The 27689-nt window shown below is 40.3% G+C and overlaps 2 protein-coding genes across 2 annotated transcripts in view; one reads left to right on the top strand and one right to left on the bottom strand.

The window, feature by feature from the left end:
• LOC121329856 (formin-like) overlaps positions 1 to 5038 on the bottom strand; it is a 140947-nt gene extending 135909 nt beyond the window's left edge. The window contains 1 exon segment of the mRNA XM_041275779.1: positions 3041 to 5038. Coding sequence (XP_041131713.1) covers positions 3041 to 4925 — 1885 coding nt within the window. The 5' untranslated portion in view covers positions 4926 to 5038.
• A 15760-nt stretch (positions 5039 to 20798) lies between these two features.
• LOC121329664 (ryanodine receptor 3-like) overlaps positions 20799 to 27689 on the top strand; it is a 63559-nt gene continuing 56668 nt past the window's right edge. Inside the window, exon 1 of the mRNA XM_041275371.1 lies at positions 20799 to 21046. Within this exon, the coding sequence (XP_041131305.1) occupies positions 20999 to 21046 (48 nt within the window). The 5' untranslated portion in view covers positions 20799 to 20998. The remainder of the gene's footprint in view (positions 21047 to 27689) is intronic.

Below are 27689 nucleotides of genomic sequence, written 5' to 3'. Positions count from 1 at the left end.
TAACGTTGCAATTAAGAGTAAAATCCATGAATGACCCTCTCGGTTTAATCAAGAGCCTCTCTCAACTCACTGAGTTCATAAAGTAGAGAGTTATGATGGAATTACATATCCAATAGCAATGTATATATCATATACATAAACAGACACCATCTAAACAGCAGCAGATTCAAACAGCAAACTCAGTATGAATCCAGCTGGAGGTTTTCAATAAATAATAATTGGGCATTTCAAACTGGGAGAAAAATAACAAAAATTATTGGCAACGACTAAAAACAAAAACAAAAAAAACTCCCATATAAACAATGTATAATATAATAATTATTTTGTAAGTGTGGCTTTGGGGATACAATATATACAGTCCAATACATACATTCTGTTTTCTAGCCAAAGTAAGTCTAAATCTGATGTTGCTTTTGTTACATTTTGGTTTTATGTAATTGTCATCCATATCATTCTTTCATATCAGTATTCATATTTTTTCAAGTTTTAAAGAAAAACACAGTTCACAGGGGATTTTTTATAAATGTAGGTGATGCATGATTTAAAAAAGAGTGTTTGTGGCAAGTGACCGGTAACCCACGGTGCAATACAGTATGAGACGCAGTACTGGGGGAGTTTTCCATGGTCCCCACTGTATTGAGTACGTCACGTTAATTGTGTTTAGAAGCACACAGTAGAAGAATGCATTTCAATCAGCATGTACTGTAAGACTTATAAAAATCTGAATGCACTTCTCTGTCATGTGATTGGCAGTGCATTGTAGAAGTCCTAGAGCAGTTAGATGTACAGTTATTTGAACCTCTCTGTATCCCAGACTGCACGTATAAAATCTAGTGACACACGTCTTAGCAGAAGAACTGAAAGCCTGCATTCTGTCTCTCGCAAGCTCTCTGCCACAGAAAGGGTTAGCAAGCTTGTAGCAAAGTGGCATGAAGACAGCAGGTTTAACCATACAGCAATGTCAGTGAACTTGTTATAATGAAAAAATTCTACCCAATTTATGAAACATGAGTCAGGTTACAGTAAATAACAACAGGGTTAGAAACATACACAGTTCTGGGTTACAGAAGTCCCTAGTTTAGGTATATTATTGAATTTACCAGGTATCAGGGATTTGAATTATGAGACCCCTTCTAAATCTATTCTGAACTGATCACAATTATTAATATCACACCATCTCACTGTAGGTTTACTATTAGGTGTTCATGCAACCATTTATTTAACAGGGGCCTGCTCCTCAAACCTGGCTACTGATCAATCAGTTTCCTGGTGTTTACAAGGTGGAATATTAGGCTTATTGTTTTGTTGATACACAAAATGTGTGCACTGGAAACTTGAAGTGATAGTCGCGGGCTTCACTGAAAAACAGACCGACAGCATGTCTCTAGCTCAGTGTATTAGCAAAAAGAAAGCTTTGTTTATTATGAAGGTCTAGAGTATTGTAAGAGAGAGAACAGATTTGATACGCATTCATCATAAGGTCTAACTGCGATGGCCACTGCCTGTCTCTGAGTTCATAATGAATTGAAAAAGTGCAGTAAACGTCGTATGATTAGACAGGAAATATACACAACAGCTGACTTCTAATACAGCCCAAATTCAGAGCACTATAAAAATAAATATTAGGGTGTGCTTATACTTGCGCTCGTACTTGTGATTGCCTTTAAGAAGTATTGATCAGCAGGTGTTAAATAAATCCACTGATTTCAAAATAGGAAAAGCTGTCCTTCCCTCACCTTTACAATCAAGTACCACTCAACGGCAATTCACTTCCGCATTGAGTTTTTTAAAAAGCCGATTAGAAACTAATTTTCCTCTCATCAGGGGCGCTAACATTTTTACTATAATTAATATTTTCAGTATGACAGCGCCTCGGGTGAAAGGAAAATTCACTTCTAATCAGCTTTTAAAACTCAAAGCGGAAGTTACTTGCCATTGACTGGTACTCAGTTGAGGGAAGCAGGTTTTCTAGGAGGCTGTGTGGTCCAGTGGTTAAAGAAAAGGACTTGTAACCAGCAGGTCCCTGGTTCAAATCCTGGCTCACTCACCGACTCGCTCTGTGACCCTGAGCAAGTAGCTTAACCTCCTTGTGCTCCACCTTTCAGGTAAGACTTTGTAAGTAAATCTGCAGCTGATGTCACACCCTATTCTTAGATAAAGGTGCCTGCTAAATAAACAAATAATAATAAAAGGCAATTACCGTGTCAGTACACTCTTACTTCATATAGTTTTAATAATAATTTTACAAATTGCAGAAGATTATTACTCCTCATATTATCCTATGCAGAAATATACTGTAAGCCCAAAAGGTCTCTCCTGATTATCTACCTTTATAAGAAAAACACCATGGCTAGGAACTGCCTGTATAACTTTGCAGAGACAATGAGTCAGGAGTGAGGACGGAACAGTGGTACTTCAATGTCTATGGCTGTCTGAATTCAAACTCTATCCACTAGACTATAACGAATATGTGCTTCTTCTCTTCCCTCTCACCCCCAAATAAAGGCTGCGACACATTTCTAGGCAAGCTTTATTGAAAATGTTTCTTTTACCCATAATAAGAGAGAGAGAGAAACTGCCTCAAAAGAAACTAATCTAGTTTGTGCCAGGTGAGAAACATGCACTTCTCTTGAGATAGGTGAGACAGTTCAGGCCACAGCGTAAAGCAATCACAATTTGTGAATTAAGAGCAGGCTGGGGAATCTTCGAAGAGCTATTAGTTTTATCATTGGTGAGTCGATTTCATTCACTTCTATGTAACTGAATGACTGTGGCACTGGCCCTATTCACACAGCTTTAATCAGGCGTCATTAACCATGTTTTGTTTTGTATGCACATGCTTTCCACTTTATTAAAAGATGCAACCAGAGGAACTGCAAACATAGCTTTATCCTGAATACAACACAAGCTACAAGCTAAATAATTAACCACAGTCAAGAAAAAGGAAATAGATAGGGTTGTGAATACAATAATTATCAACTCTAATTCTAATAAAGTCAATCAATCGCATCGATCAACGAGAGACAGGAAAATCACTGACCTGGGGTTGGAACACTCGCTCCGTTCCGTTTCCCACTGTTACCCTGCCTCTCTCTATTCAGACTCAAGCCCAGGTGTGTCACAGTGCTTTTGTTTCCATTCTTATCCAAAACCTTGGAGGTGGGTCTCTGCGTGTGGGGCTTCTGTACGCTGTCTATTGAAAAGCCTACAGCAGATAGAGCCCCCTCCTCCTCTGTGCACTGCTGGGGTAGAGGCAGGATCCTGTGGTTAAGCTGTGGGCTGGGAAGTCTGGAGGACAACGGGGATGGGGCAGGTGACATGCACTGGTAGCTACTGGACGAGGGGAAGGAGCTGTTAAACACGTTACATACAGCAGCTAATGAAGGTGAAGTGGGGCTCTTGCCCTCTAATTTAAAACTGCTGTTTCCCTCAGCACTGTACTGCAGGGGTAGCATCAGAAATTCCGGGTTATTTTTGTCTAAGTTTAATGCACTTTTGTTGTCCTGCATTCCCTCTAAAACCCTTGAGGCTGTTCTGCTTATTCTCAGGCATTTCAATTCGGCGGCTTCATCGAAACTGTCACTTTGGATAACTTTAAAAAGATTTCTATTGACCACTTCGCCAAGATTGCAAGACTCATTGTTAGAGAGAGCTGCTTCCCTGTGTTGTCCCGAGCCAGAAAGATCCTTTTTATTGCAGTCCTGAGACAAACCTAAGCCGGATTCTGAATCAACCACAGGTACGCAGAGTACATCTTCTTTAGTGAGAAGTCTGCCTTGCACTGCAGTGAACCCTGATGTGACGCTTTCATTTGCTGCTTCTGTACACTCCTTGCTTTCCACCGACTCTCCTCTGCACACTTTCTGCACGACAGCTTCCACCTCCTGTAGTTTAGCAACAACTTTAATCCCAGTTTCTCTTTTGTGAACTCCATGTTGGTAAGGGTAAGGCTGATCTGCAGTCTTCTTAACATCCCTGCCAGGTAAACTGTGCTCCGCCATGCTGTCCATGTAATATCCACACATATTCCGCTCCAGTTTAATGCTGTCTTCCTCATCCAGGAAGCTGCTGCCATAAGAAACCCCATACCCTGTGAGGAACTCGTTATCATACTCTGATAATTCACTACACAGGTCTGTGTCTGACTCAAAGTTTTTGGAGTCCTCTAAAACTTCCCAGTCTTCCTTTTCTATCTTATCCGTTTCCTGAGAAGCTGACGTGGCACTGCTTTCCATGCTGGTGTAGGACACTACACCAGGGTCTTTGGGACTTGCAGGGAGTTTGCTGTAAATATTCCTGTCTTTTCCTTTAGAAACACAGATGGAGGACGACTCTGTGCCACTGTACACTTTCCTCTTGATTTTACTCTGCAGAATCCCTTTTGCGCTATCCCCCTTCCTAGTGCCAAGTTTCTTCATATTTCTGCTTTTGGATGCAGTTTTCTTCTGCTCAGTCGATAAGGAAAGTGACTGGAAGTGCTGTACATCACTGCTGCTGCTACAGCGCCTGTCTTCGCTGTCTGTCCGCAGGTTCCCACTCTCTGGGTAGCCCGGAAATTTCCCATCCTGGTTTCCCATTTGAAATATGCTCCTGCAGTAGGCGCATATAGCAAACAGATCCGCGAGGACCCTCACTGACTCTGCAGTCAGCCTGTAGAACTCTGTAACAGCACTCTTTGTTGTTGTTAAGTTAAGATGCTTCGCAATGCTCTCACAAGACTGGGCCTTCTGTTTTACTCCCTCCGGCTCCTCCTTTGCCTGGTCATACTTAGCAAAGCAGTTGGGCTGGTCCCGTGAAAAAGCACTGCCTTTGTACGTAAATCTCCTGACTCTTCCCCTTGGAAAATACAAGCTGATGTGGCTCAGCTCTTTGATGGGTTTATGCAGTTGGTGCACTGTATGCCTGCCTTCCATTATGAGCCTCATCTAACTATTCGTGCACTTAAATTAAGTGGTCAGTCTTCTAATAGCCTGCAAGGCACAGCACATGATTTGGAGAACGGCCTAAAAAGCTTTTGGTTTTCATCTTCTGGGGTATCGATTGCCTGTCAAAAAGAAGAACCTTGTTAAACGTTTAATGAATACTGAAAATACTTCCTGCCATTGCAGTTATAGCATCCATATGGTAATGTTATTTTTAATTGTGTTTCACAATAGCAGATGGTGTATTGCTGCTACTCTGGCATGTTATGGATAACACTCAATTAAAAGCTTTCCGTGTGTGTTCTAGTATAAAGTATACAGACTGGCCCCTGTGTCCTAAAGTCAAAATGAAAATCACATGCATGATTCGTGATTTTCTTTTTTCTTCAATGAAAGGTTTCAACATATTTTGCATCAACCGCGTTAAGACCCCTGAAGACATTTTTCTGGATTCCTCCCAAGAGAGCAGAATTTTTTAAGTTGTGGATGTGCATGCAGCTATTTCTGTCCCCTCTGAAACTGTGTTTTTGTATAGAGACTGTTGCCACAGTTGCAGAGGGGGCAGTAATTACAGTTACACACCCTCTAGTGGCCATTTCTAAAACCACCTCACATCAATATATATATATATATATATATATATATATATATATATATATATATATATATATATATATATATATATATATTTATATATAGTCTACACTTTGAAGGATGGCCAACCAATACAGCAAACTATGACACTTTCACTAAAAAGAAAATATTAAATAAATGTAAGAGAAGCAATGCCAGGTCACCTCTGGAATAACCTACACTCTTGTCAAAACGCTTGTTTGCTAAAGTAAGAAGATTATTTTATAATCAAAACCAAAACCAAAAAACCTGAGTAGGCACCATTGGCTCCTGCAGTGAAGGGTGAGTCAAGCGATTCAAATCCTGGTTATGCTGAGTTGCCAATCTTGGCAGGAGGCCCACAGAGAGCGCTACACTGGCCAGTGCACTCCTGTGGGCTGGGAAGGAACTTGTCTAATGCTTGCAAGTCTTCTCTCCCTTTCATTACATTCAGAGTCATTTTTACTCCTCTCTCTGTCTGTGTTTAGTTTAAGTAATTTAAATAGTTTGTGCTGTGTTCTCTCACTTGTGGCACAATTACTCTTCTTCCTGGCTAAGTAAAGTGAGGAAAACTGAAGCTATTGGTCAAGCACAACAGGTCCCTTCCCTGTCCAACCACCTCCCTCTGTTGTGTGGTGGTGGAGCAGAGAAAGAAAAGGAAAAGGCAAGGCTCTTATACTCTCTGAACAACCTCCCCCTGCTCCACCACCACAGAGCAGAGGGAGGTGATGAGACAGGGGAATGGAACTGTTCTGCTTGAGCAATAGCTTCAATTTGCCTCACTTCATTGAGCCAGGACGGAGAATGATTGTGCCAAAAATGACAGGCACAATCATTTCTCCTCTTTCTCTGCTCCACCACTACAGAGCAGAGGGAGGCTGCTCAGAGAGTATAAGAGCCTCCCTTTCCCTTTCTTTGCTCCACTGGCACAGAGAGTGTAAGACGTGGGAGTGACATGAATTACAACTGCACTGAGATTTGTAATACTGTCTGAGCAGTCAAGCTCCAAATAAACTTTTCACAAAACTCTGATGTCAAACAGATATTCTATTCTTATAGTTTATGTAAGACCTGATCAGTTTTCTAGACTTGACCCTAAAGCATTCAATGCTACTTCTTTGTCTAATTTTGTTAGTTTATTGTGGGATAGTGAAGCTTCATCATAGACAGCATTCAAGTCATGGGAATAGACCACAGTCTTGATGATGTAAGACTGCTCCATACAGACAGACTGCACATTGATCATACTTACAGCAAAGGGTTAGATTGGATCAGAAACACAAAACAGTAATACATGGTCTAACTATAATAAACTAAACCTATTTGGCTTTAAACATACATGTCCTAAGGAGGGTACTTTTTTATTTTAAAGCAGAAATAAACTTAATCAAATATTTGATCCCATTCTATTATTATTATTATTATTATGAACCATAGTTATCTAACCACCTAAACCACTGTTCCTAATAATATGGCCGCCCAAGTACAATATCTACAGGTACTTGCTGTTTTGATTAATTGCTGTTTTGTGTACTTCACAAACCCCCCAGGTTGCCAGAGCACAAGCAACTTACGAATCTGAAGCACTTGTGACATGCTGCCTGACTGATGAATGCCTAGTTTGAGGCGAGTTTAAGAGATCATTTGCAAATGATTTTAACAGTGTGTAGTTTCACCCTATAGATCTATTTTGTTGCTATTAATTTGGCCACTAACTATTTCAGTTATTAACTGTTAATGGCAAACCACTGAAACTAACAATAACAATAATGGACCCACATCCTTTCATGCTACTTTGACCTCTAGCCTCTATAGTCAGTGCGACAATGCCAAGTAAACTCAAATTCGTTTCTTAACCAGTTTACTCCTTTAAATAAGGTAAGGTGCTTTCAGCTGCACTATATATATATATATATATATATATATATATATATATATATATATATATATATATATATATATACACACACACACACACACACACACACACACACACACACACACACACACACACACACACACACAATTATAAACTATCACATGCTATACCAATAACATTTTAAAATACAGATCCTGTAAGAAGAAAATAACACTGTTTCACATTAAGCAGGAAGCTATGGTTTTTTTAAACTATACTTTAAACCCCTGAGAAAATGATCAGATTAATGATGTTCAGAGTAATAATGTAGATAAAAAGAAAACTTTGGACTGATCAGCGAACCCACACATTTCCTAAGAAGAGCACAATGACATGCAGCAGCCTTTTAACTGTACGTCGCAAACAGGCACTTTTATCTGGCTATGGTATTCCCTTCATGTTTGCATCTTCCCTGTTCTCCTTGTCCGATCCATGCGGCAGAGACAGACCCATGCCCCACACAGATATGCCACATTCACTGCTCATTTAGCAGCAGCCTCTTCCATTACAGCAAACCAGTCTCAGAGAATAAAAAGGATGCAATAACTATTTACAGTAAACTAATATATTGCTGTCTTCTGTCCATGCGGCACATATTGTACAATGGGCTAAAAATAGCCCCGCTGCAAATATCCTCGGCTTGCTATTTTTTTCCTTACCTCATCGAATGCCACAGCATCCAAAAAAAACTCTTCAGAAAGCCTATAAATAGTACAATTCCCAGGGTAATATTAACTTTATATTGTGTGTCATTTTCATCATAACCTTTTAATGATGACAAATGAGAAACAGCATCCTTTGCTATGCAACAAGCTTCTCTTCGTATAGTCTAAAACTGTATAGAAATTTAAAGACACTCATTTGCTGTACTGTACTTACGTATTTGCATTGCATCTTCACAATTTCCACACATATTCCAAAGACCCTTAAGTCTCCAGCCAGCTGACTCTGTGAAACTGGCCTCGGCACAGTCACTGGCAGCGGGATCAGCCATTCAAACGCCACAGGGTTCCCAGATCGCATTTTCATTGGGGGGGGAGAGGGAAATCCAGCCCCGTGTCCAGTCGAAAGGAGGGGCCTGAAAACAGCATCTGCAGCCTCACAGGTGAAAAGGGAAGTGATTTAATAGGAACTGAAGGGTTTTCTGAGCGACCAAAGGTGGTCAGCACTTTTGATAACCTTTTTTTGATAATAAATAAATAAATAAATATTTCACTCAAAGCACCATACAGGCTAGGTTTCTTTAAACAAAACCAAGCTGCGAGAGATCACAGTATTAGCAAACATACATATGTATAATGTTGTAGACTATTAAATAATGGTGGTGTGTTTGACAATAAATAATTGAAACGTATTCTGTAGCAGACACTGCTGGTTCACTGTTTTCCAAATGTGATTTGTGGTCTATATACAAGCTGCATCTCCCTATTACAAGTCAGGCACAACAGGCAAGGCAGACATCGACAAGGGCTGGTAGTGTCCAGTCGGTTGGCAGGTGCTTACATATCCAACCTCTGTAATTGATGTCATGTTGCCCATTTGCCAGCTAAATGTTTTTTTTTTTTTTTTAGGATGCAAACATCATGCAGGTGATTGATTTACAAGGGCTGGTACTCCTTGCCTCTGTGGGCGTTAACTCTCAGAGCTGAAGATAGTAATGGCTGTGGGCAGAAAATCTCGGGGCAATGACTGGCAGATGAGAAATGTATTAAACAAAGCCTTGGCATTATTCCAACCTAGTGTTAGTAATTTCACTGTGTGGTATATTCTTTCTGAATAGCTTATATAACCCGTTAGCCAAATACATTCAGTGCACTGTGTTTCATGCAATAAGTCGCAGAGCTGTTCAAGCTGGTGGATTTGCTAGGGAGAGGAGGAGACTTTTCAAACAGACCCAGGCAAAACTCAATTGCATGACTCATAGTACTGGTTATGAAATAACCCCCCACTCCACTGGTAATCCAGCATCACACTAATACCAGGCAGCATGCTATAATGTACTACTGTGTTATCTCCAGGATGAACAAAGGTAATGGGGGGGGTGGGAGGGGGGGGGGGGGGGGGGGGGGGGGGGGGGTGGGTTGGGGGGGGGGGGGGGGGGGGGGGGGGGGGGGGGGGGGGGGGGGGGTGGGGGGGGGGGGGGGGGGGGGGGGGGGGGGTGGGGGGGGGGGTCATTAAAAAAAAAAAAAAAAAAAAAAAAAAAAAAATTAAAAAAAAAACAAAAAAAAAAAAAATAAAAATTAAAAAAAAAAAGTAAAAAGGGGGGGAGGGGGGGGGGGGGGGAGGAGGGGGGGGGAGGGGGGGGGGGGGGGGGGGGGGTCATTTAAATTATCTACTAGGATCACACTAGAATACTTAAAACACCACAAACAAATATATGAACACAGACTTTTACAAATTTAGCAACTTTGCAATTTATTTCAGTTAAATGACACCAGAAGAGAAGGCAAGGGGCTGCACATTGCATCCATGCTGTGTCTGTGTTTGATTTAAACAGCGAACTCATTATAAATGAACTCCCTTTCTACATATAATTTTACTCTATTTATCATTCTTACCACAGTTCTCATCTATGTGATAAACCCCGTCTGATTACCCTTCAGTATTTCTACTACAACATTAACACAAAGTTTTACAGTGCCTAATTAACACTAATCTTGCACCACCTAATGTTAATTTAGATAAGACAATCCAAGATTAGTGATAATCTAGGACTGTGAAACCACCACAAACTGGGGTTGGTGTTATATTGTAATACAGCAAAGCAGAATTGAAGATATAAAACCAACTAAAACTGTAGGTGTACAGAATAAAAATGGGTTCATGTTAGGGTATACTATAAATCAAAAGCCTATCCAGTGGTACTTAACTCTGGCTCTCGAGATCTAGTCCAGTCCAGGTTTTTACTCCAAGCAGGTTCTAAAATAATTTATTGAACCAGCTAAGAGGCAATTACCTAATTTAGGACCTGCTTGAAATAAAGACCTGGACTGGAATGGCTATCCAGGGATAGATTTGAGTACTGCTAACTTGCCTTCAACAGCCATTCCCGGGACTGTTTGAAGCAGTCTTTAGAGATGAGTGGTCTTTGTGGTCTTGAGAATTTGTGGAAATCTGAATTAGAAGCAGGTTTCAGGATTTGTGACTTTAGACAGTCCCCTGAATCAGACAAGTAGCCTTTTTAGGAAAGCTTCTCATATAAAAAACATAGCAAAGTGTAATAAAGCATAGTGAAAGCGAGCATGGTTAAGCAAAGACAAGCATTTTAAATTCTACGTATGTTAAAGCATGGCAAACGATGGTAAATGCATAGTATATCCCTGGGAAATGATCGTGCACATTTGCCGTGGTAAACTTTCATTAGGTCAGACAGCTTTCTGAAGTTCAGTGTTTTAAAACACGATTTATATCAGAACTGTTGAGTTACAATAAAGCATTGTGCACGTTCTGTGTGTCTGATGATGTGCACAGGCAAAGCTGATTATTCAGCTGAGCTCGGATGAACAGCTAACGGATCGCCTCAGTGATTAGGCTACCCATTGCAGCAGCAGTGTCAATTTTCCCTACATTTACAGCTCTGTGACAGATGGACGAGAAAGCTGAATTTAATTTGCATACAGCTTTTTCCCCCGAGAAAGCATCCGTTCATTTCTTTTTTGATTTGATTTAAAAGAAGAGCCAGAATAGCATACCTGTCAACATTGAGTTTTCAAAATCGCGCACTGAGTGCATGCCTGCCACAGGACTCCCCTGGGTCCTCCCTACATCTTATCGTACGCTTCCGTAAGGATGTGATGACTGCAGTACTGGACAGATCCCTGTTCTTCACATCAACTGCGTGTATTTCACTCCTAAAGTGAGGATTAAAGAGAAGTTCTGAAGTTAGAAGACTGACGAAACGACCCTTAGGTGGTGTGCAGCACAGTCAATTTTTTAAAAACTATTGCATAACGTCCCTTACGTTTGTTACACAACCTAGTTGCTATTTCTTCTGCACAAGCCATATATATATATATATATATATATATATATATATATATATATATATATATATATATATATATATACACACACACACACACACACACACACACACACACACACACACACACACACACACACACACACAAAAATAGCAAGAGAGTAATTATACAAAACATAATATGATATTAAGCAAATATTCAGAAAATGTAAATGTATATCACCTTTAAAACCAGGGCACGTTCAAAGTTGCCCCTTCCACTAGTTAATCAAGAGAGAATTATACAAAACATAATATGATATTAAGCAAAATATTCAGAAAATGTAAATGTGTATATCCCTTTAAACCAGGGCAGTTCAAAGTTGCCCCTTCCACTCCTGGTCTTTGTTCACAACCCTGTTTTAATTGTTTAATCAAACCAATTAATCCTCCATCCAGACCCTAAAGTAGTTAATTATATCATTGTACCTAAACATGGAGTGTAATAACCCTCCAGATTTGTAATTGGACACCTTTGCTTTAAAGTCAGTTAAAAGCTTTGAAAAATACACTGGAGCTAGGGGGCAATGACAAACAATGCCCCTTTCACTTTATTCAGTGTATGGGAATGCTGAAGTCAGCTTCCACATCGCTAAGCAAAAAAACAACAAACTTTATCAGAAAATGTATTTAAAGAAATGTATCCAGCTGTACATCTAAAATTGTTTATAGGATGCCTGCTGTAAAGGGCCTACTGTGTAAGTCACAAACCTGCATTTTATTTGTTTTCATTGGCATACAAGTGCAGCATTTCACAGATGATACACACACACACACACACACACACACACACACACACACACACACACACACACACACACACACACACACACACACATACACTACATTAAATGAAATCCATACAGGGCACAGAATGATACAAAGTTGCCTTTGTTGAGGAATATATAATTTTCCCCCACATGCAGGGTCACCCTGCGTTGGAACAAAAAGCCTTGGTAGTTGTGGAGGCTTCGTTGCAGTCTGGTAGATTCAACACAGCCCTCCTGCCAGAAGTAAAGCCCTGCCCTGAATACAGAGAGTGGAAAAAGAGTTTCAGTCCTTACTGCAGCACAGTGACAGCTATAACAAACCAACAACAAAAACACCTGAGTACAGACAGTTGAATAAATAATGTGTAACGTATGAGGCTTGAGTTTAAAAAGGTAACAATGTTACATGAATGGAATGAGGAAGGATTTTTAGTCCTATCTAGGATTCTTCAGGCAAGTTCAAGGCCAGATAAATGCAGAATTAAGAAAAACTTAACTCGGAGAACCAATAAGCACTCAACATTACTGCAAACACCTTAATGTAGCAAGAGAAGTGTAAAACAGTAATTAAAATGACATTTGAAACTATTTACTGTACATCTTTAAATTGTATACAGACACACATTGTTACAGCAAATGTTAAAATAAATATGAATATAAACATGTATCTAAATCTACATTTTCATTATATTTGAAAAAATCATGAATCGTTATGTATTTATAGGTCCAGTATCAATGGAGTTTGTTTTGTTTGCAGTTCCTGACCAATTAAAGCTTGGTGAAATCATGCATTAAAATAGAAACATTTCTCTAAATGTAATTGAATAGTAAAATACAGACAGAATACATAGATACATATATGTATTCAAATTATTAAACAAAACAACAGGCCATTCTGGTTGCATTATGGTGAAATAAAGCAGAAGAGCTGCCGGGTGGTACAGTCAAATCTAATGGAGTCTTCTTCTGGAGTCTTTTTGATGTGAAGCAAATTATTGGGGTTCTGGTAAGAACTTCCAGTTAAAACAAAGAGATGCTCAGGGCAAGAGGGTTCTTATGATGACCTGCAAACTATGATTCATACCTGTGACACTGTGAGAGGAAGATTTGCTTATTTAATTAGGGAGACTTGTGATGCTGTAACAATAGACCAGTACAGAGAGGCATTTCTTTTGTAGGGCTGTACTCATAAAGGTTAGCATTTGAGCAGGATCATTCACTAGACTCAACTAAAAACATAATTCTGCAGCTCTGTCTGTCCCTGCTTGAGAGAGCTGCCAAACTGAATGGTAAGGTTTATTCATGACAGAAATGACGTGCTCTCCCCCTCTTCTTTCTCTCTCTCTCTCTCTCTCTCTCTCTCTCTCTCTCTCTCTCTCTCTCTCTCTCTCTCTCTCTCTCTCTCTCTCTCTCTCTCTTGTTGCAAAGTGGCGGTATTAAGATCCGCCACTGAATAGATGATTAAAATGGACCCAAATAACTCTTACAGGATTCAATGTCTCTTTTTCACTTCAGGTTGGCAGCAATGTTCATTACAAATTAGAAAAACAGATTTGCTGTGCTTGCAAATCATTCTCACCTAATGCAAGTCTGGCACATTGTCAGTTAGCTTGGCTTGACCACTTCTACTACTAGAAGTGTCCCACAAGCTCTTCCACAATGCAAGCCACACCTTACATGTCACATGGATACTCTTTTCATATCCTCTTGCTAGAAAATGACACCAGAGGAGGGAACAAGTGGGTTTGAAAGCTGGATCTTCAAAGAATGTTTCGAGAAACAAATCTCTCTAAAATATTTCAAGTAAATTTCAAATTCAAGTAACTGTAACAGATTGCTTTTTAAAAGTAATTTCCCCAACATTGAACAAAAGTCACTATTTTAAAGTTTTCAAAATTTCCAAAGTATTGACTCAGTTAGTCCTGTGTCTATTGTCTGCACTGCAACACCTTGAACAACTTTTCACGAAACAACCTGAACTTGGTAGAAAGTTATAACCCTATTGAAAAGCAGCTGGATTGGTTTCTAAGTGGGTCATTCTATTTGTCAAAGAAACCCCTTCCTATCCTCTTCTATTCCATACAAACCTTTCTGTTGCTGTTCTAGTTCATGCCACTAGAGGCCAGGCTTCCTCAACACAGCAGATTTTATTATTTAAAACAAACTTCAGATGGAAGCCCTTATCCAGCTGGCGATATTATCCTCCAGTGGCATTGGAGAATAAAGGGGAAGTGAAGAGATAGCTCTTTCTGAGGATTACTAAATGTCAAGGATACCCTTAAGCAATTCAAAACTTTTTTTTTCCCTGAATCTTTTCCTTTGAGAACCTTCAGGCATAAGAAACTAAGTGAAGGTAGACAAACTTTTCACTGCCTTTTCCAAAGTCATTGCTGTTTTATTTAGTGTACCTTTGGGGTGTGCTTTTCTGCTATTGCAGTTGAGCAGCTTGTACTCAAATGGGCTTAAAACTAAGATGCAGATTTTAAGTTAACTATAGCACTCGGGTCCCATGGGCCGGGTTTGGGAAGCCCTCTAGGGAAGCTCTCCTGGACCAGGATTGGACACCCCTCTCTCTAATAAAAGGACCCCACCTGAGACACCACATAGGTTCCTATATGCATCATGCACCACAGAACCTAAATGTAAAGCTCAAGGGGTGCCCTATTTCCTGTAACACAGGAAATTACAACATTATGACTTAATCTGAAAATGGTCCTCTTAGCTGTAAATGGTCCTTATGGAACCACACGATTTTCCTCTCTAACCTTACACAGCTGCGGCCAAAAGTTTTGCATCACCTAGAAGTTTAGGATTGAGACATCATTAAAAACAAAAACGATATGAACATTGTTTAGATATTTTATTTCTCTTCATGTAATCAAATAAACTACAAGAAGATATTGTAAAAGTCTTCCAGAAGCCATAACAGTAGTACAGTATTTCATACTAGATTTCGAAATGTCACATTTTTTAATTTGTGTCAGTTTTTCATTAAATACAAAGCTGCATGTAATTCAGTATGTTAACATAACATTATGCAGCAGGTTTCATTTGACTTTATGAAGCAAAATGAGCGTGATGCAAAACTTTTGGCCATAGCTGTAGTATGGGAGCACAATAGCCATCTGATCAATTTGAGACAGGCAAGAACCAACAGGCTCTCGATTGTCAGCTCCCCTTGCACTCCAAGCAGCAGTATTTTTCTTAGGTGCAGTGCTGGGGATGGCCTCTGTTGTAATATGTGAGTATGGGGTATCTTCTTCACATTGAATGATACTGTATATGGTATTTACAGGTATTCTTGCAGGTTAATCAATTCCCATAAGCACACATGGACTCCAATGCTTTCACTTCAGCCTGTCAAGTGACAGAACACTGTCATCCACAATACTGACATGTGGAAAGCGTGACGTACTGGACTGCACATGCTTACGAATAAAGGGACAGGCACCTCAGATCATCTGCAGTACAATACTTGATAAAGAATGCCCTTACCAAGTTTCATCACAATTGTATAACAGGGTTATCGTGTGTGAAGTGCTACATACATATACTGTATGTTTCCCACACAAGGGTTCAAATTTTGAACATTCTGTCAAATGTATATTAAGCCCCAGTAGAAACAGCAAGCATATTTCTTACTTATTTTAGATACCAATGTAATCCCAGTATGCGATCTGATTAAATCTCCTTGTGGAAGAGCAAAGCTCTGCCCTTTTAAATTGGCAGGGATGGGGTTAACTTCCCCTGCCTGCCTGGGTTTATTATGTTCAGGTGGCTGGGGTTGATTAGTTGATTAGGTTGATTAACGATCAATCAGCGCCCAGCCACCTGATATAAAAGGAGGCCTCTGCTTCTCATTTGAGGAGAGGGAGCTGAGGAAGCAGGTTGGGTTTTTTTTGGTTGTTTGGAAAGCTTGAATCCAGTGAAGGCATTGCCCAGCCTGGAGATTGTTATTTTTGTAAATTTTGCTTTTTGTCTTTCTTTGTGTTTAAATTGTTTTGTTTTGGCCCTTGTGCCCTTTCATTTTTGTGTTTATTTATAATAAAATAGTTATTTTTTTGAACTGCAGTCTGTCTCTGGGCCTCTTTCCACTCGCCAGCCTGCCACATTTGGTGTCAGAGTGGGATAGCGCCACCTAGAGGCTCAGAGCAGTATTTTTGTTTTGTTTTGTGGAATTTTTGGGAATTTAAAAAAAAAAAAAAAAAAAAAAAAAAAAAAAAAAAAAAAAATGGGGGAAAGAGCAGACAGCGACAAAAGCAGGAAAAGCAGCAGCTGAAGAAATGTAAGCTGCTGCAGCCACCGCTGGAGGACCCGGCCAGCCTCTTCCCCTGGTGTTCCTGGTGTGGGAAGGAGGACCATCGTTGGCGGTCCTGCCCAGACGTGCCACCGGCAAACTGGTGTGGCCGGTGTGAGGAGGACGGCCACAACTGGGCAGGATGCCCCTACAACCAGGCCCAGGAAGAGGTGCCGTGTTCACCCCGGGCATCAGGGGCCACCCCACTACCTCCAGCACCACCACCTTCACCACCGTCCCAGGAGATCTGGGACTGGTTGATGCACCCTGAGGCAGACCTCGTCCACGATCTCCCCATAGTTATCAACACGCTGTGGCGTCGAGATGGGGAGAGGTGGGAACAGTGGGAGGAACAACACCACCCGGCATCCTTCCCAGAGGTTGCCCTCATGGTGGTTAATTACCTGGCGGTAGACATGGGAGATGCCCCGGTCACTCCAATAAAGAGGGGTGAGCTGCCTTCCCGAGAGCCAGAGAGGGGTGAGCCGCCTTCCCGAGAGCCAGAGAGGGGTGAGCCGCCTTCCCGAGAGCCAGAGAGGGGTGAGCCGCCTTCCCGAGAGCCAGAGAGGGGTGAGCCGCCTTCCCGAGAGCCAGAGAGGGGTGAGCCGCCTTCCCGAGAGCCAGAGAGGGGTGAGCTGCCTTCCCGAGAGCCAGAGAGGGGTGAGCCGCCTTCCCGAGAGCCAGAGAGGGGTGAGCCGCCTTCCCGAGAGCCAGAGAGGGGTGAGCCGCCTTCCCGAGAGCCAGAGAGGGGTGAGCTGCCTTCCCGAGAGCCAGAGAGGGGTGAGCCGCCTTCCCGAGAGCCAGAGAGGGGTGAGCTGCCTTCCCGAGAGCCAGAGAGGGGTGAGCTGCCTTCCCGAGAGCCAGAGAGGGGGAGGAGCTGCCTTCTCCCAGAGCCAGAGAGGGGTGAGGAGCCTCCGTCGCTCCCAGAGCCAGAGAGGGGTGAGGAGCCGCCGTCGCTCCCAGAGCCAGAGAGGGGTGAGGAGCCGCCGTCGCTCCCAGAGCCAGAGAGGGGTGAGGAGCCGCCGTCGCTCCCAGAGCCAGAGAGGGGTGAGGAGCCGCCGTCGCTCCCAGAGCCAGAGAGGGGTGAGGAGCCGCCGTCGCTCCCAGAGCCAGAGAGGGAGGAGGAGCCGCCGTCGTTCCCAGAGCCAGAGAGGGGTGAGGAGCCGCCGTCGCTCCCAGAGCCAGAGAGGGAGGAGGAGCCGCCGTCGTTCCCAGAGCCAGAGAGGGGTGAGGAGCCGCCGCCGCCGCTCTCAGAGCCCGAGAGGGAGGAGCCGCCGTCGCCGCTCTCAGAGCCCGAGAGGGAGGGCCGCGCCCGCGCCGCCCGCCAGAGGGAGCCGGGCCGCCGCCGTCGCCGTCTCCGCCACCAGAGGGAGCCGGGCCGCCGTCGCCATGCTACCTTGGACATTCGGGGCCCCCTCAACCAAAGAAGGCTTGGGGGCTCCGACATCAACCCCGCCCACCACCACCCACCATAACAGCCCACCCAAGGGACATAATTGGACTCTGTGGGGGGGGGGGGGGGGGGAAGGGGGGAGTTATTGCGGCCGGTGTACGGGGGGAGGGGAGTTGGCCGCAACTCGCGGCCACACGCAAACATGTCCCCCCACCCCCTCCACAACACCTTCCTGGAGATTGTTATTTTTGTAAATTTTGCTTTTTGTCTTTCTTTGTGTTTAAATTGTTTTGTTTTGGCCCTTGTGCCCTTTCATTTTTGTGTTTATTTATAATAAAATAGTTATTTTTTTGAACTGCAGTCTGTCTCTGGGCCTCTTTCCACTCGCCAGCCTGCCACACTCCTGTATAGTACACCCAATTCCTATAGTAATCTCTCATTATGACCAGCTTTAAATATAGTAACCAATAAGATCACTCTTTGACATATTCAATATTGTAGAAATGTGAATATTAATCCATTCATAACTTTAATCACACTCAGTGAAAAATATAATGTGAAACTACAGTAAGTAGACACAGTTTAGGTTGCCTTTACCGGTGTAATGTACATTTATAAATATACTTGAACTGTATAGACAATACCTTTAGCTTGTCCACATATACACTGTATACTGGTATGGACATTTTCTCCACTTTCCATTGGTATGTTATTGTGCAGTATGCATTGGTTATTTTGTAATCCATGAAGAGTGGAGACAGAGCAAGAATCTGAGATTAAATTTCAGTTTTTACGCTATGGTGAACTGTTTCTCTGTGCCTGCAGGGGGAGAATCTGTGTTCTATCAGCACTGTTTGTGGTTTAAACTATTGCAGTGAAAGGGTGGCTGCCAGACATTTAGAAGCAAAATGAAAGAGGAATTGGCTTTCGTTTGCTGTTTACATGGCAGGCTTCAAGCTACACAGAACCTTTCATTGGCATTAGTATCATGTTCACTCCTCTCCTGAGTGATGTGGAGCAGCTGTTTCATTTTATGTCTGTGTGTTATTATGACTGCATGTTGAAAGTGATAATTCAATAAACCTGTTGTGCACTTCCATTCATGATATAGGTTTTAAATGTGCAGGTTTCAAAGAACCACTTGTTACAGTAAATGCATTTCTGTTCTAAAACTGATATTTTGATATATGGTACTGTACTAGGTTAAAGAAATCTTGATTTGCAAGTCTGAATGTTTTCAGATAGTGTTGCACTTCTTTAGTCATTTCACCTTGTCCCTACCCCTTAAACTGTTTCCTTCCTGTCATAAGCTAATCAGCTGCTTCTCCTCTCGACTGACTTCAGCCAGTAACATGCTTTTGTCAAGAAGACAATGTTGAGGTGCAATGACCAGGTAGTACAAGTCTAACAGATTTCCTGAAAGTTAAGTGTGGAAACCTTCGTAGTACCAGATATCATGTGACAAAACGGCTTTTTCTTGTAACTTGTACATTTGAGACCTGTGTAGCTAATGGACATGCAAAGCAAGATTTGTGGAATTAATTTGTTAGCTAATATCACTTTGAAGCCTTTAAACTGCACCTGTAGCTACCAGCAAATATAAAAATATTCTGGCCTTGGTGGTAGGAATGAATGTGCAGGTCACAGAGTAGTGAGGGGAGGCTCGCTGTCCCTCACCTTTACAGAACACTGAATAGCTACTTTTCTAAGCTAAACTGTGGGAAAGCTGAAATAATTCAAAATGTCCACTAGAGTGTAGCGCTCCATCAGGTAGAGAATAAGACATGACCGCTGTACATGCAGGTATCTCTCTCCGTTACTTCAGTAGGATACATGTTTTTTTTTTTATAATAAATTTACATTCATCGCTGTTCTACATGGAAGTAATACTGTCATTTTTTGTCTTTATAATAACAAGTACATACAGTTAATCAGTACCAGGACCAATTTGTATTGCTATTGCTGGTAATGTTGTGCCCTGCTAATGGTTTCTTCAAGATAAAACACTGCTATCATAATAATAATAAGTGATTACCTTTGTGACTTGTAACCTGACTAGTGGCTATAGATTTCAAGTAGTATTTCATAGACAAAGTGAACATATTTAACCCACTGAGGTTATGGCTATTTCAAACAAATGACAGGTATCATCACAGTGTCCTGAATACCATACCATACATTTCTATGGTTCATGTGCAGTTTAAAAAGCTTGCCATCGCTTCTTGTGCATTGTTTTTGTTAGAGATATGTGATTAAGTCAGGCTCTACACTACTGGATCTCAATAATCTCAGAGAGCCCCAGGGAAATTAAAAAGAAAAGCTGACAAGTTTGCTTTTCTCATGAAAGTATGCATTTCAATAGAGTCACAAGAAATGAAAGTAGATAATGAGATAGACACTGTTCCAAAATATCAGCAAGAATTCAGGAAGAAGAGGACACTGAGCATACTGCCCCAGCTGAGCAAGGGGGTTTGACAGGGAAGTTTGTCCACCTAGGTGGTATACAATATATATATATATAATATATATTATATATTTATATATATATATATATATATAGATATATATATATAATTGTTGGTTACATTTACACCTTTGTTTGTATATATACAAATATATATATATATATATATATATATATATATATATATATATATATATATATATATATATATATATATATATAAAACAAAGGGATGTGTTAAATAAATCTTTCTAAACCGAGAACTCAATTAAACTGTTAGCCACGCTCGTTATTTCTTGCGCAAACAAACGACACTGCCAGCGTCAGAAGGTATACAATATTTTGACTGCAAGACACCACGTATGCATGTAGTGTTTCATTAGCTAGGTCGGCATTCCAAAACAACCTCCTGTCTCTGAGCGGGTATTTGCAAACAAGCACGACGAGAGTGACAGGTTGCAGTGCTGTGTACTTGCCCGGTCTCCCGTATATGGATGTGGATTAGCTATATGCTAATACTGAGAGGAAAGGAGCAGCACAGTCGAGCGCTGCCAGTGGAGGAGGCTATCGGAGTCTGAGCAGAGCCGGGTCCTCGACAGCTATGGCTGAAGGTGGTGAAGGGGAAGATGACATTCAGTTCTTAAGAACTGTAAGTAATGCATTGTAAATAGCGATAGCTTTTATCGAGGGGCGTACATTGCAACCCCGTTTACATTCCTCTTCGAAGAAGTGACCGTGTCGCTTCCATCAAGCTCTTGGCTGCATCTTCTTCAGTACAAAACAATGCTTGAGCATCACCTGTCTGTGCAAAGAGAGATAGGAATTTAAACAGAATGCTTTGTTTCACTCGACTGTGGATTTGCGAATTTGTTTTTGTGTGTGTCTACATCGTATAAATTTTTTACATTTATTTTAACAGTAACACAATTATATAATATATAATATATATAATATATATAGATAATGCGTTTCCAATATATATTATAATATATATATATAATATATATATATATATATATATATATAATATAATATATAATATTTTGTTTTACGCAGCACTGGAGGAATAATTTTGTAAAGGAACCTGTTTTATAGTTTGCTGCCAAATGCAATTTTAGGCATGAACTTTGTTTTGCCTAATGCGTCCTTGTTTTGAATTCCTCCGATAGGACTGATAGGCTACGGTATTTCTTAAATTTGTGTTGCAAGTGTGTTGGAGACGGGTATTAAAAAAAAGTTTGCAATCTACCGGTGCACGGTGGATGTATATTGACCAGTGTTTCCAGTATGAAGTTATAGAGGCTGGTGTAACCAAATGTTACTGCAGAGTCAGTATCACTTTCTCTTAAAAGACAAAAAAATAATATCTTCTCTGCACTGTACTGTTAATTCGTTAGCGGTTACATTTCCACAATTCATTTCTATCAACGAGTGTGTCGATTTCTTTAAGGCTTTGCGGGGAGCGCACTTACCAAATGCGACTTTGACAAGTTCTTTTCGCACATTAGCCTCTAGAGATGTTTCTATTTTTATTTTTTGCCTCAGATTATTTACATAGATTTGGTGGTGCGTGGCAATTATCTTTGTAAATGATACGATAGGATGTGATCTTCGTAGTGAAGAACTAGCGCAGCTGGTCGACCGGCGAACCATTACCTACGGACCGTCTGTGCAGGGTTCGGATCACGTATCCAGCGAGCACCTGTGCGAACATATATTTATTTTCATTTTAGGACTGATATTCAGTACCTGTGTGTATTGGACTGCGCTGCCTTCCAGAGGACCCGACACCTTTTTTTTTTTTTTTTTTTTTTTCAGACGCTAATATGCAGACATCTTTTGACTGGCGTGATTGCAGTTGAGATATTAGGAGTACCTCCATGTGTTTACGTAAATAGTATCCAAACAGCTTATTTTAATTAAATGCATACACACATTTCTAACCGGTTTCTGGCATAACATTTCACAAACTGAATATTATAAATTGGGAATCACTGCACGATTCAAAGTTAGTTGCCTGTGACTGTTGGTATGTGAATAATAAGAATAAACAAATAGGCAAGCTATTAATGATGACATCATCATTGGAAGCAGGATGAAGTTAAGCTTGTTCTGGGTTGTATGCTCGAAAAACAGAATGTACTATTCGGACACAAAAAAAAATGAATAGGTCGAGCAAATGTTGTGGTTATTTATGATGAAATAGAAGACCTAGGTTGTTGCAATGAACCTTGCACTATGTGACATTGTTTTCATGATTGGAAAGAGCTAGCGATTTCATTTCATACTTAGCAATTACATACTCAAGTTCCCTGCAAAGGCCTGTGGCTTGAATATTCTCGAAGTAAATAGCCTAATGTGGAAAGGATTATTCGATTCTGTATCACAAAAGTAACAGTGACTTCCTTATAGATCTATTTAATTTTAATCCTGATTGTATTTTAAGTGTAAACCTTTAGGTTGATTTTCGGGGGGCACTGGTGAGTCATGTGTATCCTTTCCCTATCTCTAATCTCCCTGTCAATCACATTCCTACTTCTATATAAGTCTCCTGTTTCCTGTTCCGCTCTCTCTAGCGTTGTTTGTTTTTTTTGTACCCAACCTCCTCTCCTCCTCCTTCTGATTCAGCAGCCCTGCACCGGTCCCATCTAGGGGGTTAATGAGGCTCACTTTCCCCGGCCTCCCTGGGCTATGCCGTTCGAGCTGGAGGTTCTGCATCGGGCCACAGGGGACCCCCGGCCACACTTTCTATCCTGTCGCAACTTGTGCGCTTTCCCTATACTAATTTCTGGAGTCTCTCTCCTTCTCAGCTGTTGACGTGAACTCTGCCTCACAGTTCTTCAGTCTCTTTCTAATCCCTCTACTTCTTTCTAGCTCCATGATTCCTGAATGCTCCTGAATCCCTCTAATATTTTCTTTTTAAGGCTCTCCTTTGGAGATCCGTTTGGTCCCGGTGGGTAACTCTGTTTCCAAGTCACTCAGCTGCAGTGGCTCTCCGAGAGTCGGGTCCTCTCTTCCTTCTATCCTCTATGAGTAGTTTTGTTCCCAAGCCGCCACGTAAGCGGCTCTCTGCAGAGTAGGGGATTTTTTTGAGTCTTGGGTTGCCAGACCAGCCTTCGTCAATAAGGTTCACCATCGATAAGAGCAAGACTCCTGTTCTATCCTTTTAACTCCCTTCAAGTATCATAGCGCTCTCTGAGCTGTCATGAAGCACTGCACTTACCACTCACCATCGCCCCGTGAATATTATATCTGGGGATGCTTGATTCAAATGCATTGTAGCTGCATGGAGGTGGTTAATTTGCATGATTGTTGGTATTTTTCTCACATACAAATTCATATGAAAAGTAGCAAGTTACAGAAAACTGCACTGGCAATTAATTAACACTACAGTAACGAAATATTGGGATTAGACAGCTGTAGACGGAATGCACTGAGACAGGTAAAACAAAAAAAAATGCAGCTGTGCTGTTTAGCAGAACGGGTATGTCACGAGAAAGCAAAGGGAATGAATTCCTCATTATTTAATTAGAAAGACCAATGAATATCATTGCTCAGTGTGATAGTTCCCTGTACAAGTTTTGCCGAACACAAGTAGTGACATTATTATGCCAAACATTCTCCCGGTAAGTGGTCTTATGATTTTACTACCTCGTTCTTTCAGCTGTTAACTATGTCTGTCACCAATTCTGATTAGCCATGCTATAAATCAGTTTACAAACCAGAGGGGGCAGACAGAATACCACAGACCACTGCTACTCATGGCACGGCACACGGCAGAAGGCATCTGTTTTCAAGTCCCACTTGTTTTCATTTTTTGAGATTCCTTGGCAATTTGTATCATGTTTCCTTGGTGTCAAAACAGGCAGCTAACAGTTTAAGTGGGGACAAAGTGAACAATTGAGAAAAATGTTGAGCCATGGTTATTTGGATTGGGATTTACATTAATTTATTAACTGTAACTTTACTTTTAAACACATTACATTATTTCACAGTTTGTTTACTACCCAGTTGGTTTATGTTGTCTTCACATTTTATTATTTTAGTTTTCTTTGAAACCATCACCACAACCGTTACCCAGATGGAGTGTGCATTCTTTACAGCCACGGCCTCACAGCTGACCAATTTTGCTCCGGAACATTGCATCCCTAGCCATTTGGAAAAAAAAGGTATGCTATCTCAGTAGTAATGTCAAAATGTCATAATTCCTCTAGAGGAAAATATACTTGACTTTGACCCACTCGACTGCTCAAGACCACTTTCAGTTCAAACTTAAAATGTCTCGTTTGCAATCACTCAACAACACCCAAGTAGAGAAATGATCATTGAAGATCAGCAAAGTGAGAATACATTAAAAAAGACAAAATTTGATGTAAAGCGTGTACATTCGTATCTCAGAGAAACTGAAGAGGAACTGGAAATTAAAGACATTCCTGTCAATGACTTTCAAAATTTCAATCACTTGACAACACCCACAATTCGTGTTTTTTAGGCCCTTTTAATAAATCTGTCTCTGTGAAGATTTACAATCATCCTTCACCAACGGGAGCACCAAGCAAGCAAGCGACACAAATCTTCGACTGACAGAGACTAAAAAAAAAAAAAAAAGCATACCCCATTGAAACACATTTTCCTTAAAAATACATTTTTTTTTGCAGTTCATTATCTACCAAATAGTCTCGCAGTTTATGACGACACCTAAACCCTTGAAGGAATTATTTTCCTGTAACTCACTGAAGCCCATCTATTATTCTCTCTCTCTCTCTCTCTCTCTCTCTCTCTCTCTCTCTCTCTCTCTCTCTCTCTCTGCACAAAAGAAACGCAACACTTGGTCTAATAGATTTAATCAAATATTTTAAACAGACATATCAACAAAATCACAGAAAATGTGAACAAAAATACAGATCAAGGAATCAAGTTTTGATAATCGTGATAGTCTGCTGATTGTTGAAGCAGAACATCTCATTCTTCAGGCAAGTTCTCTCACAGACAAGTCGCCTTCAGTCGTGCTGATAGCAACCAGGCGATCTTCATTACCAAAGTGGGGCATGGGCGTGTCTTTCGCTGTTCTTGCGTTAAAGTCTTTTCGATTGGCTATTTATACAGATTCGTAATCAACTCATTTTGGTGATTTTAACTCAACTAAAATACTAAACACTGAGCAGCTGATGTTTTTATGAAATCACATGACTTGAGCTCAGTATTTTGTTATCCCAAGGAACAATACTAGTCAAGCAATCAACAAACCTATCTGCTCACTGTTTAAAACGTAAATAACATGATGTATGTGTTCAATCAGCTATTGATGTAAAACTTAGACTGTTACGTTTTCATTGTGTGTGTATGTGTGTGTGTCCACAATTTCAAAGTGAATTTTTTTCTTAATTTTATATCTATCTATCTATCTATCTATCTATCTATATATATATATATATATATATATATATATATATATATATATATATATATATATATATATATATATATATATATATATATATATATATATATATATATATAGATAGATATAAAATTAAGAAAAAAATTCACTTTGAAATTGTGGAGGCATTGCCTTCTCTCTGTTGATATGTATTGCATACTTAACTTACACTGAGTACGCTCTCCAGCTCTTAGATGACTTGTCATAAACAATGTCAAACATGAATCAGGTAATCATTCATGTTCCACCCAGTAACTACATCCATCTCTCTGATTAGACAGTTAAATACAACTCCTTATTATTATTGGCAGTTATTACATTATTAATAATACTGTCATTGTTGTATACAAATGTCAGTGTGGTTTCTCATGTTAATTTTTGTTCTGATGTTCCTTGTTCTGAAGGTCTGCCTGTCACTCAGAACAGGAATGAAAGAACAGAGGGAGTGATTCGGACGCTGCCCGAGAAGCAGTGAGCAGACCGTGGTTTGCCCGGGCAAACCCCAAAATAAATTATTTTCATTTTGATTTCAAGCTTTGCCCAAAGTCAACACTGAAATGTAAAGCTCTCAAAGATATTGAATCTGAGCTCATATACAGTAGAGACGGCACCTACATTGCACTCTGCTCTGAATCTGCTTCATAGGATATAATATATTTATTTAGTTCTCAATTGGGTTGGGGAAAACCATCCATGCCTGTCATTTTGTCCCCTAGTCAGTAACTGTATTTTAGATTACCTTGATTATGTTAATTAGCGCTGGAGATGGGGAATTGATCATCTGAATTTGAATATACTTTCCCTGGAGATTTAGTAGAGCAAGTAAATATTCTGTCCGCTTGGGGAGAGCACTCAATCAGGGCCAATCATTGTGTAAAGTCTAATTGTGTTTGTATTTTTGTATTTTTTATAGTATGTTTTTATGAGTTTCTATATTGAGTACTAACCTATAAGATGAGGGTTTAATGGACAGTATTTATTTTGGCAAGCACATTGCCTAGAGTATATCTGCACCAGCATGCTAATGCTTTGCACTGTGTTATTATATGGTAGATACTACCTGATGAAGTTTTACCTGGAAGTCTTTGTGTAAAAGGTGTTAATATTGGCAGCATCATTGGAAAATATAATTGTCTGTTGACAGATTAATTATCAATGTGTGGTAAGAATATTAAATTATGCATTCAACATTATAACAGCATTTGACATTAAGGGACTTATGTTGAAGGCTAGGTTGTTTTAAGATGCATGTTGGTGGTGTTGTTCATTTATTTGTCATGTATTTATAAAGAGATTAAACTAATTAGAAGACAAACACAATGTTTGGCTCATTCCTTGAACAAGGTATATATGTGTCTACTTGACCCTCAAACATAAAGATTTTAGAGTGAGGTGTTTAAAGTAACTTTTGCACGATACTGTATGGCAAGCCAAATGATCATTTAGAGATGTCTCAGATTGCATTATTGAAATATTTAGCAATATCTGTAAATCACTTGCAGATATATGTGCGATGTCTGAAAATAAACCATTTTAAAGATATCTTCATTTCATTTTTAGATATCTGAAAATGAAATAAAGATATCTCAAATTGATTTACAGATATCTTTAAATAATGTTTTGTCATTTAGAGAAATCTCGAAATATCTTCCTGATCATTTCGCTATATCTCTAAATCATTTTAAGATATTGTGATGGGGTACCCCCACCCCTGTGTTTATTTGTGTTGTTTTGTATTATTATTATTATTATTGTTTTTTAAACGTACAGTTTTGTGTTTGTTTTATTGTTATAATTTAATGTAGTTTTGCAGGGGTGATGTTTGCGTCTCGTCTCTGCCAGACTAAATCTT

The sequence above is a fragment of the Polyodon spathula genome, chromosome 17, assembly GCF_017654505.1.
Source record: "Polyodon spathula isolate WHYD16114869_AA chromosome 17, ASM1765450v1, whole genome shotgun sequence".
NCBI classification, from domain to species: Eukaryota; Metazoa; Chordata; class Actinopteri; order Acipenseriformes; family Polyodontidae; genus Polyodon; species Polyodon spathula.
This window is presented reverse-complemented; position numbering and strand designations above follow the sequence as displayed.